This window comes from Ranitomeya imitator, chromosome 2 (assembly GCF_032444005.1).
Source record: "Ranitomeya imitator isolate aRanImi1 chromosome 2, aRanImi1.pri, whole genome shotgun sequence".
NCBI classification, from domain to species: domain Eukaryota; kingdom Metazoa; phylum Chordata; class Amphibia; order Anura; family Dendrobatidae; genus Ranitomeya; species Ranitomeya imitator.
The window spans coordinates 148733286-148750534 of record NC_091283.1 but is presented as its reverse complement, the minus strand read 5'-3'; the positions used below and the strand labels follow the sequence as shown (position 1 = coordinate 148750534).

Below are 17249 nucleotides of genomic sequence, written 5' to 3'. Positions count from 1 at the left end.
GTTTCGAAAGCTTGCAATTTGTTGCCATCTTTTCAGCTAGCCATTAAAAGGTATCAACCACTGAGGACTCTCAGTTCTAAATATTTTGGTTTGAACAGTCATTCTGTGCTGAGTCCCTTTAGTTAGAAAATGTAGACAGCTCTGGGGTAGTACATGGTGCATTAACCCTTGTAGCTGGTGACGTGAGGACAGCGGTGACATCTGGAGGCGCTGGTAATGACAGGGGGTAGGGTTGAGTACAGGGAAGCAGCAGGGGATTTGCTGGGTGCTGCAGAGGGAGGGATAGAGGCTGACAACTTAGTCTCAGGGCAGAAGCAACAAGTGAAAAGAGCGACGAACAGCAAGCCGAGCTCAGTACATCTATGGATATGAGGGAAGGAGGGGTGCCAGGCAGCCGGTGAACATGGGGTGTCAGCCGCCCCCTCAGAACTGGCTGCGCTCAGGCTGGATGACTGCGGTGCTGGTGAGCCTCTTTTCTTGTTCTCCTGGGATGGAGGTAGTCCTCAGCCTGCGGAATGTGCAAGGTTATTAGTAAATTTTCTTGGCAGCTGGTGTCCTGGCACAGTCCCTGCCATGCATTCCACAGAGCTGGCAGTGCAGAGTTATTATTAACAATCGTCCGATGTCCCCTAAGTTAGTGATTAATTTAATTTGTAATTCATTTCTGGAGTTCAAAAACTACTGATTGTAATTATTTTTTCTCTCTGAACCCTGCTTATACAGGTACTATACAGATGATCAGATTTTTAAATACATCAGATAGGGATTATATACATTAGATAGGACTGCTCTATTATGGGTATACCTTGGCGATTGGTGGAGCAGCTTAATATACATTTTTTTGCAAAAAAACGTATTAACTAAATACCCTGTATTTTTTTTCATTTTTTGACTAGCACTTGCTCATTTACTGTGACTTCTTTACAACAGAGTATTTTTGACCTCGCTGTGCTCTTTTTGTGTCTTCATGATTGTAATAATAATATCCAAAGAATAACTTGCATGTATGAAACTAGAACTCCTCACATGACACAATGACACCGTGTAAAAAGTCCGTACTTGGGGTTCAGGGGCGGACACAGACAGCTTGGGGCAGAAATGTGTATGGGCCCCCCTCCTTTTAAGGTGACAAAGCAATATATATATACTTATATAGCCACACACACGTACATATTACATAGTCTCCTTTATTATGTATAATGCTGTTCCTTATTATACAGTGCCCTCTCTTGTTATGTACAGCACCGTCCCTTACATATTGGATTTTATACAGCCCTGTTTTTTATTACATACCGTCTTGTCTTGTTAGCTGTATAATGCAATGATGGCTGATGGAGCATGGGGAAGCATCTTTTCTAAAGGAGGAGCTGATGGACTGGTAGTCTGGTCACCAGCTCCTCCATCAGTAGTCATTTTATATCTAACAAGAGAGGGGACTATGTAATAAAAGAGGGTGTTGTGAATAACAAAAATAACAAGAATACACTATGTAAGAGACAACACTGTACATAACAGCAGAGGAAGCTATATAATAAGGTACCATATATAACTAGAGAGGATGGTATGTAATAACGGACGTTGCTATATATGATAAAAGAGGAAACTATGTAACTAAGGATGGTGTTATACATAATAAGTGAGTACACTATACACTAAGGGACTGTGCTATGCATAAGTGAGTACACTGTATACTAAGGGACTGTGCTATACATAAGTGAGTACACTTTGTACTAAGGGACAGTGTTAGACATAATAATCAAAAACGTCTTCCTCCACCTCCCCTGTTCCTAAATCCATTATAAATCCCCCTTCCTCCCACCACAATCCCCCACACCCCTCATTGTCCTCCTCCACCCGCATCCCATTATTGCCCTCTCCCCACCCCCATTATTGCCTTCTTCACCACCTCCATCGTTGCTTTCTCCCCACCACCCCATCATTGCCCATTCAACCACCTCCATCACTGCTTCCTCCCCACCACCACCATCATTGTCCTTTCCACTGCCACCATCATTGCCTTCTCCTCCCCCACCACCCCATCATTACCCTTCCACCACCGCCATCATTTCTTCCTCCCCCACCAACCCCATAATTGTCCTTTCCACCACCATCATCATAGTATTCTCCCCCACCACCCCCATCATTACCCATTCCACGACCTCCATCACTTCCTGCTCCCCCACCATCCCCATCATTGCTCTTTCCACCACCACCATCATTGTCTCTTCCCCCACCACCCCCATCGTTACCTATTCCACCACCTCCATCATTGCCTCCTCCCCATCATTGTCCTTTCCACAATCATTTTCTTGCCATAATCATTGTGTTCTCCCCCACCACCCCATAATTACCCGTTCCATGACCTCCATCATTTTCTCCTCCCCCACCATCCCCATCATTGCCCTTTCCACCAGCACCATCATTGTATTTTCCCCACCACCCACATCATTGCCCATTACACCACCTCCATCATTTCCTCCTCCACACCACCCCCATTATTGCCCTTTCTACCACCGCCATCATTGCCCTCTCTATCAACCCAATCATTGCCTTCTGCAGCATCACCCCCATTATTGCCCTCTCCATCAACCCAATCATTGTCTTCTGCCCCATCACCTACACACACAGACACACAGCACCATTCAGCTCTCTGCAAGCACACACACATATACGCACCGCACCACACCACACCTCATCTCACCTCTGCCCACGGTATCCTGAAGCCGCACCATCGCCGGCAGTTTCCTGTCTCGCACAGCCATGGCGCTGAATGATGATGTCATTCAGCCACTGCTGTGTGAGACAGTAGGTGCGGGCAGGAAGCAGGATGGATCCCTGCAGCTCCGCCCTGCTGCCATTTTATCTTGCAGGCAGCAGAGCTGCAGAGATTGCTCCCAGAGGGCAATCTGGCCAGGGGCCCTCAAAAGCCTTGGGTCGGATAAACTGGCCAGATTGCCCTCATTATTAGCCACCCTGCAATGGCCCCCCAGCGCCTACGGTCCCCAGGGCAGTTGCACCAGTTGAACAGGCGGTATGTCCGCCCATGCTGGGGTTCAAAGCGAACGTTGTCATGTAGAGCATCCTCATAAAGCGTCTTCATATAGAGCACTCTCATAGTGTCCTTCTGTACAGCATCAGTAGGTCTTACTCCTGCAGAGCATTAGTAGTGTCATCGTGTAGAGTGCCCTTTTGGAGTACCCTCCTGTAGATCATTAATAGTATCCTCCTGTCGAGTGTCCATAGAGCGTCCTTCTGTAAAGCGTCCTCCTCCAGAGCATCAGTAGTGTCAAAAGAGCGTCCATCTGTAGAGCATTCTTGTAAAGTGGGATAGAATTTCCTCATATTGTCAGTAGAGTGTCCTTGTGCAAAGCGTTCTTTTGCAGAGCGTACTCCTGTAAAGTGTCATTCTGTAGATTTAAATAGAGCATCCTTGGAAAGGTGTCCTCATAAAGCGACTTTGTATAGGAGCACCCTCATAGAGCGTCCTCCGGTACAGTGTCAGTAGATCGTCCTCCTGTATAGCATCAGTAGATAGTCCTCCTGTATGGCGTCAGTAGATCGTCCTGCTGTATAGCATCAGTAGAGGGTCCTCCTGTATAGAGTCAGTAGATAGTCCTCCTGTATGGCGTCAGTAGATCGTCCTGCTGTATAGCATCAGTAGAGCGTCCTCCTGTATAGAGTCAGTAGATCGTTCTCCTGTTAAGCATTAGTAGAGTGTCCTCTTGTGGAGCGTAAGAAGAGTGTTTTAACATAGAGCGTCAGTAGAGCATCCTCCTGTATAGCGTCAGATCATCCTCCGGTACAGCGTCAGTAGAGCGTCCTCCCGTATAGCGTCAGTAGATCGTTCTCCTGTTGAGCATTAGTGGAGTGTCCTCTTGTGGAGCGTTAGTAGAGTGTTTTCCCATAGAGTGTCAGTAGAGTGTCCTTCTGTATAGTGTCAGTAGATAGTCCTCCTGTATAGTGTCAGTAGATCGTCCTCTGTATAGTGTCAGTAGATCGTTCTCCTGTTGAGCATTAGTAGAGTGTCCTCTTGTGGAGCGTTAGTAGAGTGTTTTCCCGTAGAGCGTCAGTAGAGTGTCCTCCTGTTGAGCATTAGTAGAGTGTCCTCTTGTGAAGCCTTAGTAGAGTGTTTTCCTATAGAGCTTCAGTACAGCGTCCGTCTATATAGCGTCAGTATATCGTTCTCCTGTTGAGCATTTGTAGAGTGTCCTGTTGTGGAGCATCAGTAGAGTGTTTTCCCATAGAGTATCCTTCTGGCAGTAGACACCATATTTGCAGTACGATACTCAGGGTCCCAGTTGCGGAGAACTCTACTATTTGTCTTTCGTGACCAGAGTGTGCATTTAATCGTGATACAGATTCTGCCGGTGTCAGTGCTCCGGTCAGGACGGTTGGATCTGGATCTGAGCTCAGCAGTGGCGGAAGTCTCTGGTCAAGTGACGTTGGAGCTGTGCTCTGATAACACAGAGTTTCCACAGCGCCTTTGCCAGGAGAGAACCCATTACCCACATCATGTGCTGGGGAGCATCAAAGCGCCCAATGCGACTGTGTTAGGGATATCATGTGATCTTACTTTTCTAATTTAATTGTTTCAGTTCTTCATCCATTTCAACATCTCTGCTCCATGTCCGTGAATGGTAACATTCTAAGTTACAACCATAGTTTAAAGTATCATGAACTGAAGATCAATTGATCTGTTTGCATGATCTTGAAGATGTGATCACATCTGTGTTTCAGGTGATGATCGGATCATCTCTTCTGCACCCTGTCCTGTGGAGCGCGTACTGGCAGCTTCACGGAGCGATTACTGGATGCTACATCTCCGGATCGCACTCCATTGCCTTCATCAACTGCCCCAACGAGCAGATAGCCCATGAGATTGCCAGGTAACACGTATTCATAAGTGATTAGATAGAGATCAGCAGTGACAACACTGAGAATGCCGCCTATCCATCACTAGAGATCAGCGGTGACATCACTGAGAATGCCTCCTATCCATCACTAGAGATCAGCAGTGACATCACTGAGAATGCCTCCTATCCATCACTAGAGATCAGCGGTGACATCACTGAGAATGCCTCCTATCCATCACTAGAGATCAGCGGTGACATCACTGAGAATGCCTCCTATCCATCACTAGAGATCAGCAGTGACATCACTGAGAATGCCTCCTATCCATCACTAGAGATCAGCAGTGACATCACTGAGAATGCCGCCTATCCATCACTAGAGATCAGCGGTGACATCACTGAGAATGCCTCCTATCCATCACTAGAGATCAGCGGTGACATCACTGAGAATGCCTCCTATCCATCACTAGAGATCAGCGGTGACATCACTGAGAATGCCTCCTATCCATCACTAGAGATCAGCGGTGACATCACTGAGAATGCCTCCTATCTATCATTAGAGATCAGCGGTGACATCACTGAGAATGCCTCCTATCCATCACTAGAGATCAGCGGTAACATCACTGAGAATGCCGCCTATCCATCACTAGAGATCAGCGGTGACATCACTGAGAATGCCGCCTATCCATCACTAGTATCAGCAGTGCCATCACTGAGAATGCCTCCTATCCATCACTAGAGATCAGCGGTGACATCACTGAGAATGCCGCCTATCCATCACTAGTATCAGCAGTGCCATCACTGAGAATGCCACTTATCCATTACTATCAGAGGTGCCATCACTGAGAAAGCTGCTGTCATTACTCATTTATATATGTGGTGAGATCTCCAGTTCAGGATGGTTACTAGGGTTCGTGAACCAGATTCTTGCCTTAACTCCTTCATGTCTGTTTTTTTCTGTTTCCCTAGGGGCATATTGGAGAAAAAGCTGGCTGCTAGTGTGAACATTATGCCAAAAAGCTCATCACTGTGAGTACAGCAAGAACAGCCATGAATTATTCACCCTGACTCTTCTGTGTGAGAGAGGGCTCGTAATATACATTCCAAATGATAATCATAACTTTCTGAGTAAGGGGTGGGGCTGACAACCTCTAACGCATGATATACAGGCTGGTTGTCGGCAGTAATACAGTGCATATAAAATCTACAAGTCTTTGTTAAAATCCCAGGTGTATGTCATGTAAGAAGAATACTATTACAGTCTCCCCCATATTGTGTTCAAATTCACTGAGAAAAAATGAAAAATTTTCCAATGGAAAAAGTAAAATCTGCACACTCGTACACTGAGACTTTGTTGCAGTCCCTTGTTTTTCTGGCAGCATTCAGTCTCTTTGTGTCTGAGTCTATCAGCGCAGTGCATCTAGAATGAATGATCTTTGACTGCTCCTTGCGGCAGCTGCACAATTTTTCAGATTGCTTCTTCAGGTCACCACTTGGTTCAGGCCTGGGCTCGGCCATTCCAGTGCTTTCATCTTCAGCTGCTGAGGTCGTTCTTTTGGTAATTTAGAGGTTGCTTAGAGTCATTGTCGTGTTGAACGGTGAAAATCCTCCACAGCTTTTTTTTAGCAGGGGCCTGGTGCGTTTGATGTAAAATTGTCTGATACTCGGACTGTTCGTAATTCCCTCCACCTTGACTACAGCTCCAATTCCAGCTGCCGAAAAACAGGCCCAAAACACAATGCTGCCTCCGCCATGCCTGACTTTGGGAATGGTGGTCTTCTGGTAATGTACGGTGTCAGCTTTGTGCATTTTGAGATTATGGCTGAATGATTCCACCTGGGTCTCATCAGAATTAACACGTTTCCCACAACGCAGACGTAATGAAGGTTGTGGTAACACACAGCCGGGCTTGGATGTTTCCCTCCCTAACCCACAGGCTGGACAGATGTATGAAGAATACAGGAAATTGTTGTCACAAGTAGTGCACAACCAGGACAGAAATTCCGGCAGCTCCTTTAATGTTACTGTTGACCTATTGGCAGCCTGCAAGACCAATTCTCTTCTCACCAATTTTTGATGGTCATCCAGTTCTCGTTAGTCACTCTTGTACTAAATTTAAGCCACTTCTCAATGACATCTTGACAGTGTCTAAGGTAGATCTAATGCCTGGCAAATGTTTCTGTACCTTCATCTAATTCACTACTTTGCACAATGAGATCCTTTGCTGTGTTGTCAGCTGTTTAAAGACTAGAAAATGTTAGGACAATCCTCCTAGAACAGCTACACTTTCTCTTTCTCAAAATTGTGGTAAATGACGGCAGCTGTGCCCTGACTACTATGTAGCATGAGGGGAAATGTGAGTTGCTGACTCTGAGCACAACCATATTCCCAATTATAAGAGGGTCCTCCCGCTGATACAACTACAGTATTGTACTTTTCTAGCTTTTTTTCCTCCTTAAAATGTCAGTTTGTTCCTCAATGGATTTATACAGATTATGGGAGACATTAAAGGGAAACTGTCAGCAGGATTGTGCTGAGTAACCTACACACAGTATCAGGTTGGCGCCATTATACTGATTAATGATACCTTGGTTGATGAAATCCGTCTCATGGTTGTTGTTTAATCTTTATTTTCAGTTCATGAAATTTGCATGCTCCGGGGCGGCCTGTTGGGGGGGTCTTTATTTGGTACTCTGATTAGATATTCATGCTGATGGCTTATGACAGGTCACTGATCCCTCACTGACCTGCTCCCTATTTTACATACAGAATATAATATGTATTGAAAAAAATCATACTCAGCATGATTGCATGTATAATTTGCATAAAATTATTGTATTTAGTGGTATACATTTATTCTGGGGAAAAAAAACCTCTTAAAATGGCGCAGGTGCTGCAGCATGATCGCATCTATAATCTGCATTATATTGGTTTATTTAGTCATATACATTTATTCTGAAATAAAAATCTTTCTAAAAATGGCGCTGGCCGCACCTGCGCTGTAGCTTCTATCGGTGATCCACCGGCGCTATTTTGCTAGAAGGGAAAAAAAATTGTCTTCACCGAAATGGCGCTGGAGGCACCTGGGCAATAGCATCTATCTGTGATCCGATAGATGCTAATGCAGAGGGCGCCATCTTGGTGGAGACAATTTTTTCTTCCTCTAGCAAAATGGGGCCGGCGGCACCTGTGCAGTAGCATCTATCGGATCGCCTCCCAAAAATCGGAAAAGAAAGCGATCAAAAAATGTCATGTGCCTGAAAATGGTATCAATAAAAATGTCAACTCGTCCCGCAGAAAACAAGACCTCACAGGACTCTGTGTCAAAATATGAAAAAATTATAGCTCTCAAAATGTGGTGATGCAAAAACTATTTTTTGCAATAAAAAGTGTCTTTTAGTGTGTGGCAGCTGCCAAACATAAAAACACGATATTAATCTGGTATCGCTGCAATCGCACCGATCCGAAGAATAGTCGCCTAATCACTTATACCGCACGAGGAACGGTGTAAAATATAAACAAAAACAATTTTTCACCTGCTGTTGATTTTTTTCATTCAGCCTCCCAAAGATCACAGTCAGGCCCGACACACATTTATTTATCCTGCGCACTGCACTGAGCGCTTACACCGGAGTTTCCGTTTAAATGTCTGAAATACGTGATTCAGATGGAACCTCTGGTGGAAAATTCCCTATGAGGCAGATGGAGGCACTGTGGATGCTGTCTGACCTGTGATCCGGCAGTATCAGTCTTTTTAGGATTGCATAAAAGTGCTGTTGGCAACAGTTTTGCGCACTTCTGAAAAGAACACTGCTGAACAGAGGCCAGACAAAGTCTAGAGTAACTCTGCTGCCTCATTATAGTGAATTTATCACTCAGAGCTTTCATCTGAATCACATTACTTAGAGATTTAGATGGAAACCCCAAAGTAAGTGCGTAGAGTAGAGTGCCGGATAAATGCGATCCCAAACTTTATGTAAAATGTTCCCAATAAAAGCTTTAATTCAGTCCACAAAAAAATCAAGTCCCCACTCAGGTCTGAAATCTGTTAACGGAAATATAGGGGACTTCCACTTTACTGGTAGTACAAAGGCTCTGGAAAAGCAAAATAACTCGCCAAAATAAACAATCAGCCAAAAGAAATTCAGCAAATTCTACGCTTCCAAATGCCCCCCTCCCTTCTGAGCCCCACAGTATACCTAAACCACATATACCGTCCACATTTGGCATTTCTGAAACGATGAGAGCCCGCCTAACTTACGGGTACATGCCTCCAGAAGCAAGGGCTCAGCTTAACGTGCTGATGATTGCAATGTACTGGTCACTACAACGGCAGTTTGCAATTTTCACTCAACACATTCATTGCTGCTGGTTTCTGAAAAAATCCCAATGAAGTCAAAATCGTCACTACATCTGTAGATGAATTCAGATAAATTCCCCAAGGGGGATAGTTTCCAAAATGGGGTCACTTGAGGGGGGATGGGGATTCTGCTCTTCTAGATATTAGGGACTCTGTATATTGAGTCCACAAACTGTTCTAGGAAAATCTGTGCTCCAGGAGGCAAATAGCGCTCCGTTCCTCCCAAGTCTCTCTGTATGGCTAAAGGGGGAGTCACACATAACGATATCGTTGCACCGTCACGCTTTTGGTGATGTAGCAACGATCCCGCTAACAATCTCGTTATGTGTGACAGCGACCAACGATCAGGTCCCTGCTGGGAGATCGTTGGTCGTTGGGGAATAATCAGGACCTTTTTTTGGTCGCTGATCACCCGCTGTCATTGCTGGATCAGCGTGTGTGACGCCGATCCAGCGATGTGTTCACTTGTAACCAGGGTAAATATCGAGTTACTAAGCGCAGGGCCGCGCTTAGTAACCCGATATTTACCCTGGTTACCACTGTAAAAGTAAAAAAAAAAAAAACAGTACACACTCACATTCTGATGTCTGTCACGTCCCCCGGCGTCCACAGGGTTAAAACTGCTTCCGACAGGAGCGCTGCTAATGTGTCAGCGCCGGCCGTAAAGCAGAGAACAGCGGTGACGTCACCGCTGTTACTGCCGGCGCTGACACAGTCAGTGCAGGGAAGCTCTCGGCAGCAGCGCGTGCATTAGCAGCGCTCTTGCCGAAAGCAGTTTTAACCCTGTGGACGCCGGCGGGGGACGTGACAGACATCAGAATGTGAGTATGTAGTGTTTTTTTTTTTTTTTACTTTTACAATGCTAACCAGGGTAAATATCGGGTTACTAAGCGCGGCCCTGCACTTAGTAACCCGATATTTACCCTGGTTACCCGGATGCTGCAGGGGGACTTCGGCATCGTTGAAGACAGTTTCAACGATGCCGAAGTCTTTCCCCTGATCGTTGGTCGCTGGAGAGAGCTGTCTGTGTGACAGCTCTCCAGCGACCACACAACGACTTACCAACGATCACGGCCAGGTCGTATCGCTGGTCGTGATCGTTGGTAAGTCGTTTAGTGTGAATAAAGCTTAAGTAGTGCTGTACAGACACATATGGGGTATTGCCATGCCAAAAAGAAATTGTGGGACAAATTTTGGTGCCATTTTTACCCACTTCTTGTGTGAAAATGTAAAATCTGGGTCTAAAACAAAAATTTTGGTGGTAAAAATGTACCACCCTGAGGGTTCATTGTGCTCACCACACATCTAGATCAGTTCCCTGAGGGGTCTAGTTTCAAAAACTATGTCACTTGTGGGGGATTTTCACTGTTTAGGCACATCAGGGGCTCTCCAAACGCAACATGGCGTCTGCCAATTGTTCCAGGAAATTTTACATTCAGAAAGTCAAATGGCGCTCCTTCTCTTCTGAGCTCTGCCGTGTGCCCAGTGTTTTTTTTTTCCCACATATGGGGTATCGGCTTGTTCAGGAGAAATTATACAAATTTTGGGGTCCATTTTTTACTGTTACCCTTGTTAAAATAAATATTTGGATCTGAAGTCAATTTTTTGTGAAAAAAGTTAAATGTTCATTTTTTTTCCACGTTCTAAAAATTGCTGTGAAGGTCCTGAATGGTTAATCAACTTCTTGAATGTGGTTTTGAACACCTTCACAGGTTTAGTTTTTAAAATGGTGTCACTTTTGGGTATTTTCTATCATACAGACCCCTCAAAGTGACTTCAAATATGAGATGGTCCCTAAAAAAATGGTTTTGTAAAAGTTGCTGAAAAAATGAGAAATCGCTGGTCAAATTTTAACCTTTATAACTACCTAACCAAAAAAAAAAACGTGATCCAAAATTGTGCTGAAGTAGACATGTGGGAAATGTTATTTATTAACTACTTTGTGTGACATATCTCTGTGATTTAAGGGCATGAAAATTCAGTTAGAAAATTGCGAAATTTCCAAAATTTTCGCTAAATTTCAATTTTTTTCACAAATAAATGCAAGTCATATCAAATAAATTTTACCACTATCATGAAGTACAATATGTCACGAAAAAAAACAATCTCAGAATCAGTGGGATCTGTTGAAGCGTTCTAGTGTTAGAACCACATAAAGTGGCAATGGTCAGAATTGTAAAAATTGTCCTGGTCATTTACGAGCAAACCACCATCAGGGGTTAAAAAACAACCACAAGACGGATTTCATCAACCAATGTATCATTTTAATCAGTATAACGGCGCTGACCTGACACTGTAGGTTGCTGCGCACAATCCTGCTGACAGGTTCCCTTTAAAGGGGGAACAAGTCCTGAAATGATTCTTCTTGGATTGATCTTTTTACAGTATATGGCAAAAACCTTGCATTTAACCAAGGGGTGTAGTGTGTAATTTCATAAGGGGTGTAGAGTAATCACATATAATCAGTGATGTCATCATTGGGGGTAGGGAATAACAGCCTCTCACACATGGTATACATGGTAGTTGCTCCTGTGGCCATGGGGGCGACTACAACACCAGCACTCCATTCTGCGGCGATAGTTACTGAACGCCATGTCTTCGTGGTTGTCATTAATGTTCTCTTGCTCCTCAGGTACATCTGGAAGGGGGAGATTGAGGAGTCCAGTGAGGTGCTGCTGGTAAGTCTGTCAATGACGGTCATCCCTAAGGCTACGTTCACATTAGCGTTCCGCTAATGTGCGTCGCTGTTGCGTCGGCGACGCAGCGGCAACGCAGCGGCGACGCGCCCCTATGTTTAACATGGGGGACGCGTGCGTTTTTTTTGTTGCGTTTTCCGACACGTGCGTCGTTTCCGACGCTAGCGTCGGACGCAAGAAAATGCAACAAGTTGCATTTAACGACGCACGCGTCGCAAAACGCAGCGTTTTTGCGTGCGTTTGCGCGCTTTTTTTGTGCGTCGTGCGTTGCGTCGCCGACGCAGCGGCGCGCAACGCTAATGTGAATGTAGCCTAAGTTATACCCGTTGCGACAGGTCTCCTCCACGCCCATCCCCCTCCAATGCTGTAATAACATGGACGTAATCTACATTCTGTGAATTATTATTATTATTATTATTTATTGTTATAGCGCCATTTATTCCATGGCGCTTTACATGTGAGGAGGGGTATACATAATGAAAACAAGTACAATAATCTTAAACAATACAAGTCATAACTGGTACAGGAGGAATGAGGACCCTGCCCGCGAGGGCTCACAATCTACAAGGGATGGGGAATGTAATCCTGCGGGATAACGAGGCTCAGGAATGTAATAGTCCCCAACCAACAGGGCGCCTCATTTAAAGCTGCACCGTTTCCAGCCCCTCCTAAGGGTTGATCTCTGTTATATACATTTTATATCACGTACCTATCTGTGTCTATAGTTATATAATGAGGTGGAGGTCACATACTATGGCAGTAAAGCCATTGGCTCAGTGGGCACAACTTCCCCTTAAGAAGCAGCGACATGCTGTCTTGTTATAAGCCGATTATAGTTTGTTCCTGTAAAGATTTTGCATTTTAATTTCAGATTGTTAAGACCCGGACAGCGCGGTTACATGAGTTATCTGGATACGTGCGGTACGTTCCTTATACCATCTATAGGGTTCACTTATTTATGTAAAACTGACGCTCCCCCTCCAGCTAACAAATGTGACATCCAGTCTCTGAAATAGGCAAAACACAACAACACTCTGTAACACTTCACTTACCAAAAAGAGGTCAATTTGTAACTGAAAACCATCAGTATGCAGGCTCCCTGCACACGAGAAAGCTGATAATCTCAGGACTATTCATTTAGGAAGTCTGATTAGTTTGCAGTACACCGCTTCCATGTCGTGAATGTCACAAGTGGAGAACACCAGCAGTCCGGCTCCGTCACCAGCAGCAGATTTTATATTTTTAGCCAAAATGTATACAAATTTTTATGTGTTTGATAATCCTGCACAGTCCGGTCCTGTTGGTACCTATAACTTTACTATGTACAGAGGAATGTCATCAGCAGCTTGTTGATGGTTTCCAGATGACAATAGAATGATTTGTCTATGATAATGTCTTCCCATTTCCAGGTTCAGTCATCCCTTTGCAGCTCCAGACTTTATGACCGTGTCCATCGATCTGGAGGACCTGGACTATTCGAGATACATAGAGGAGGTGACAGTGAAGAAATGACCCTGCACGGCTGGCAGTGAAGCATGGTCACAGGTCATGACTGAAGTCAAGTGATGTAGGTCAAAAAATCGCGGAGCACCTTCTTATATTTGGACTGATGGAAGGAGCCTGAGAACAGGGGCCCCCGCACTCCACAGTGGGGGGCCCGCGTAATGTGACTGCATTCACCATCTGCTCTGCCATCAGGGAATGACCATCGACTCTTAGGGGTTGATTAACGCTGTGTTGTGACCTGCTATACCCAAGTGTAGTAATAAAGTCACCCGAAAACATCATTCCTAATAACTTATAATGTTTCAGCCAAGTGAAGTGCACTCCCCCTCTACTCCATGTGCTCTCTGTTATCAGCCTTTTCAGGTTTGGGTGGGGCATACTGGGATACAAGTGCAGCTTGAGGCTGTGCGAAGAGGGTTTTTTGGACCAGACAGGTGTAAACTACATCAGTACCGCCTATTCTCCAGGAAGTTTTTGGAGAAGTCTTCGTCTTCTGAAGCTTTTAGGATATGTTCATACTGTCTTTTTCTCACATTTTTTCAGTGGTTCCACTCATAAAGATGTCGAAAAAAGTGATAGAAAGAATATCTCCATTCATTTGTTTTGAAGAACAAAGTTCTAGTCACATGTTCAGGCTTCTAAAGACGCCAAAAGAAGTGACCTCTGTTCATCGGGCGTTTCCGCTGGGAGGATGCTCAAAACTTCACAACAGAAGTCAATGGAGAAGTTAAAGATACCTGGAGTGTTTTTTTGAGGACTTTGTAGGCATTTTCTTAATTTCTTTATGTATCTCAAACAATGATAGGAAAACACCAGAGACTCTCAAAAAATGCTGGACAACATGGTAGTGGAAAAAGTGTTCAGGAAATAAAGAAAAAAATGCATAAAAAGACACTTCAGCTTTACAAAATGCCAGAGAAAATGATGCAACTTCTGAGGGTCCTCTGCTTAATAAACAGCTTTTTTTGACTGCCAGAAAAAAAAAAGTGTGAACGTCCCTATATGAGTTTTTGCCACCTTCTGATTGGACGGCGCTGCTCATGCATCAGATTCCATCAGGAGTCGCTGCAGAGATGCAACCAGCATTTTTCTTCCTCCCACCAGGCGGTTTTCAAAGTCAGAAATGGAAAAAATAAACTCTAAACATGTGATCGAGTTTTTTAGGCTCTTCTTAGGGTGGAAAAGCTCAAAAAAACCTCAAACGTGAACATATGATAAATAATTACTTATTTACTTGAGAAGCAATCACATCCCAGTAGCTGCTGACGGCACATGGGTAAGTAGTGATAAGCACTTGTCAAGGAATTCTTCGTCAGTGACAGCACACTGAGGATTCTTCGTCAGTGACGACACGCTGAGGATTCTTCGTCAGTGACGACACGCTGAGGATTCTTTGTCAGTGACGGTACGCTGAGGATTCTTTGTCAGTGACGGTACGCTGAGGATTCTTTGTCAGTGACGACACGCTGAGGATTCTTTGTCAGTGACGGTACGCTGAGGATTCTTCGTCAGTGACGACACGCTAAGGATTCTTTGGCAGTGCGACACGCTGAGGATTCTTTGTCAGTGACGACACGCTGAGGATTCTTTGTCAGTGACGGCACGCTGAGGATTCTTTGTCAGTGACGGCACGTTGAGGATTCTTTGGCAGTGACAGCACGCTTAGGATTCTTCGTCAGTGACGACACGCTGAGGATTCTTTGGCAGTGACGACACGCTGAGGATTCTTCGTCAGTGACAGCACAATGAGGATTCTTCGTCAGTGACGACACGCTGAGGATTCTAACAGAATAAAGGTGCAGATTATAAAATCTCTGGAAAATGTCATCTTGTAGATGAATAAACCACCCACTCACATCACGCTGTACATTACTGCAAATTTGTCATGTTTCTTAAATGGCAGCTCCAGTCTAATAACAGGAGCCATGATAGGTTACACAGGGACGTCATGAATCCCAGGGTGGGGCAGATTGCCCCCCCTGCTGAATAAGGCCAAGTGCACAGGTTTACCATTAGGATAGTATTTTACATTAGTATTTGTAATCTAAAACCAGTAGTGGGTGATAATACAGAAGTGGTGACATGTTTATACTATACTTTTCCTCTGACTGCTCCACTCCTGGTTTTGGCTTAAAAATACTCATGTAAAATACTGACCAAATACTAAACATGCACGCTCTGTATGAAGGGTGGGTTGGGGGAAGGTAAGTGACTCCAGCTTGGAACACATTTCATTTCTTGTCCTGACAAATCAGGTGTGAGAGAGGAGCCAGGGCAGGAAGGTGCTACCCTGGTCCGCCACAGAGGCGTGCACGGCGAGATGGTTTTAATCATCCACATACCCATTGTCTTGTCATGAGCTTCCTTCCATCAGTCTCACCCGAGAAAGTGACGTCTACCTGACAGCCCACAGGCAGCTGGGAAGCTGTGGTCCGCTGTATGACATGAGGCAATAGAGGATATAGCAGACTTTATTGTGTGCCGGGGACATCACAATCAGATATAGCACTTTCTACAATTCGATAAGTTTGTATAAATCTTTGAGCAGTAAAATAAAATATAAGAACCGTGTCTATAACCGCAGTCGACGCGGACTGACGGCGATAGTCTGACTGGGCCGCGCTCCAGACAGACGACGTGAGGAGATGATTATTAGCAGCAGATGATACATACAATCTATAAGATACAATCATTATTCGGCCTCTACAATAAACCTCTGTATATTAAAGAGAAATACTAATTAGCAGATAGATATACATGTATATACCACATGAACAAGTGCAGCAGTCACCTAGTACACAGCACAGGCCGCCATATTGTAAGAAGTGTGAAGTGATAGAGGGGCAAACACGGAGCTGGATAGTCACCAACACCAAGAAGTCTGGTACTGCATACGACCAGGTCCTAAGAGATCACATCATGCCGGTCTGAACCTCTGTTTGGCCGAGGACATTGTGCATGCTGTCTTCTTAGATTATAGGGGTCTGTTGTAGCCACACATTGGTTATAAACATCAAATGAGATGTCAGAAAAGTGTCAGATGTGAACTGCAAAGTGACCACCTGACATTTCTCAACTCAGATATTTTCCTTTTTTATTTTAGTTTGCAACAGATTTCTGCTGTTTGGTCACCATTCGTACGTCTGTGATTTAGATTTTTGCAGCGCTATAAGGCTATGTTCACACATAGCGTCGGGTCCCTGCGGGTTCTCCCGCAGCGGATTTGATAAATCTGCAGGGCAAACCCGCTGCGGTTATCCCTGCAGATTTATCACGTTTTGTCCTGCGGGTTACGCTGCGGGATTTTACTCCTACTATTGATGCTGCATATGCAGCAATATGCAGCATCAATAGTAATGTTAAAAATAATAAAATCATGATATACTCACCCTCTGACGTCCCGATCTCCTCGGCGCTGCAGGCGGCGGTCCGGTTCCAAAGATGCTGTGCGAGAAGGACCTTCGTGACGTCACGGTCATGTGACCGCGACGTCACTGCAGGTCCTGGTCGCATAGCAAACCTGGGACCGGACGGCCGCGTGCAGCGCTGAGAGGTGAGTATAGCTTATTTTTTATTTTAATTCTTTTTTTTTACCCACAAATATGGTTCCCGGGGCCTGGAGGAGAGTCTCCTCTCCTCCACCCCGGGTACCACCCGCACATTATCCGCTTACTTCCCGCATGGTGGGCACAGCCCCATGCGGGAAGTAAGCGGATCAATGCATTCCTATGGGTGCAGAATCGCTGCAATTCTGCACAAAGAAGTGACATGCTGCGGTTTGTAAACCGCTGCGTTCCCGCGCGTTTTTCCCCGCAGCATGTGCACAGCGGTTTCCAT

At 44.9% G+C, this 17249-nt stretch overlaps 1 protein-coding gene across 1 annotated transcript; it reads left to right on the top strand.

Moving 5' to 3' along the window:
• The first annotated feature begins 272 nt into the window (after window positions 1-272).
• LOC138662178 (protein CutA homolog) lies at window positions 273-13693 on the top strand. Its single transcript, XM_069747435.1, has 6 exons — window positions 273-463; window positions 4738-4886; window positions 5820-5879; window positions 11843-11888; window positions 12778-12827; window positions 13316-13693. The coding sequence occupies exons 1-6, from the start codon at window positions 404-406 to the stop codon at window positions 13416-13418; spliced, it is 468 nt and encodes a 155-aa protein (XP_069603536.1). The 5' UTR covers window positions 273-403; the 3' UTR covers window positions 13419-13693.
• The last annotated feature ends 3556 nt before the right edge of the window (window positions 13694-17249 follow it).

Bases quoted from the DNA above. Each gene is read 5' to 3' on its own strand.
- LOC138662178 (XM_069747435.1), top strand. From the start codon at position 404: ATGGGGTGTCAGCCGCCCCCTCAGAACTGGCTGCGCTCAGGCTGGATG. The intron at 11,889-12,777 runs GTAAGTCTGTCA...TTTTAATTTCAG, and splicing joins AGTCCAGTGAGGTGCTGCTG to ATTGTTAAGACCCGGACAGC. The intron at 12,828-13,315 runs GTACGTTCCTTA...TCCCATTTCCAG, and splicing joins GAGTTATCTGGATACGTGCG to GTTCAGTCATCCCTTTGCAG.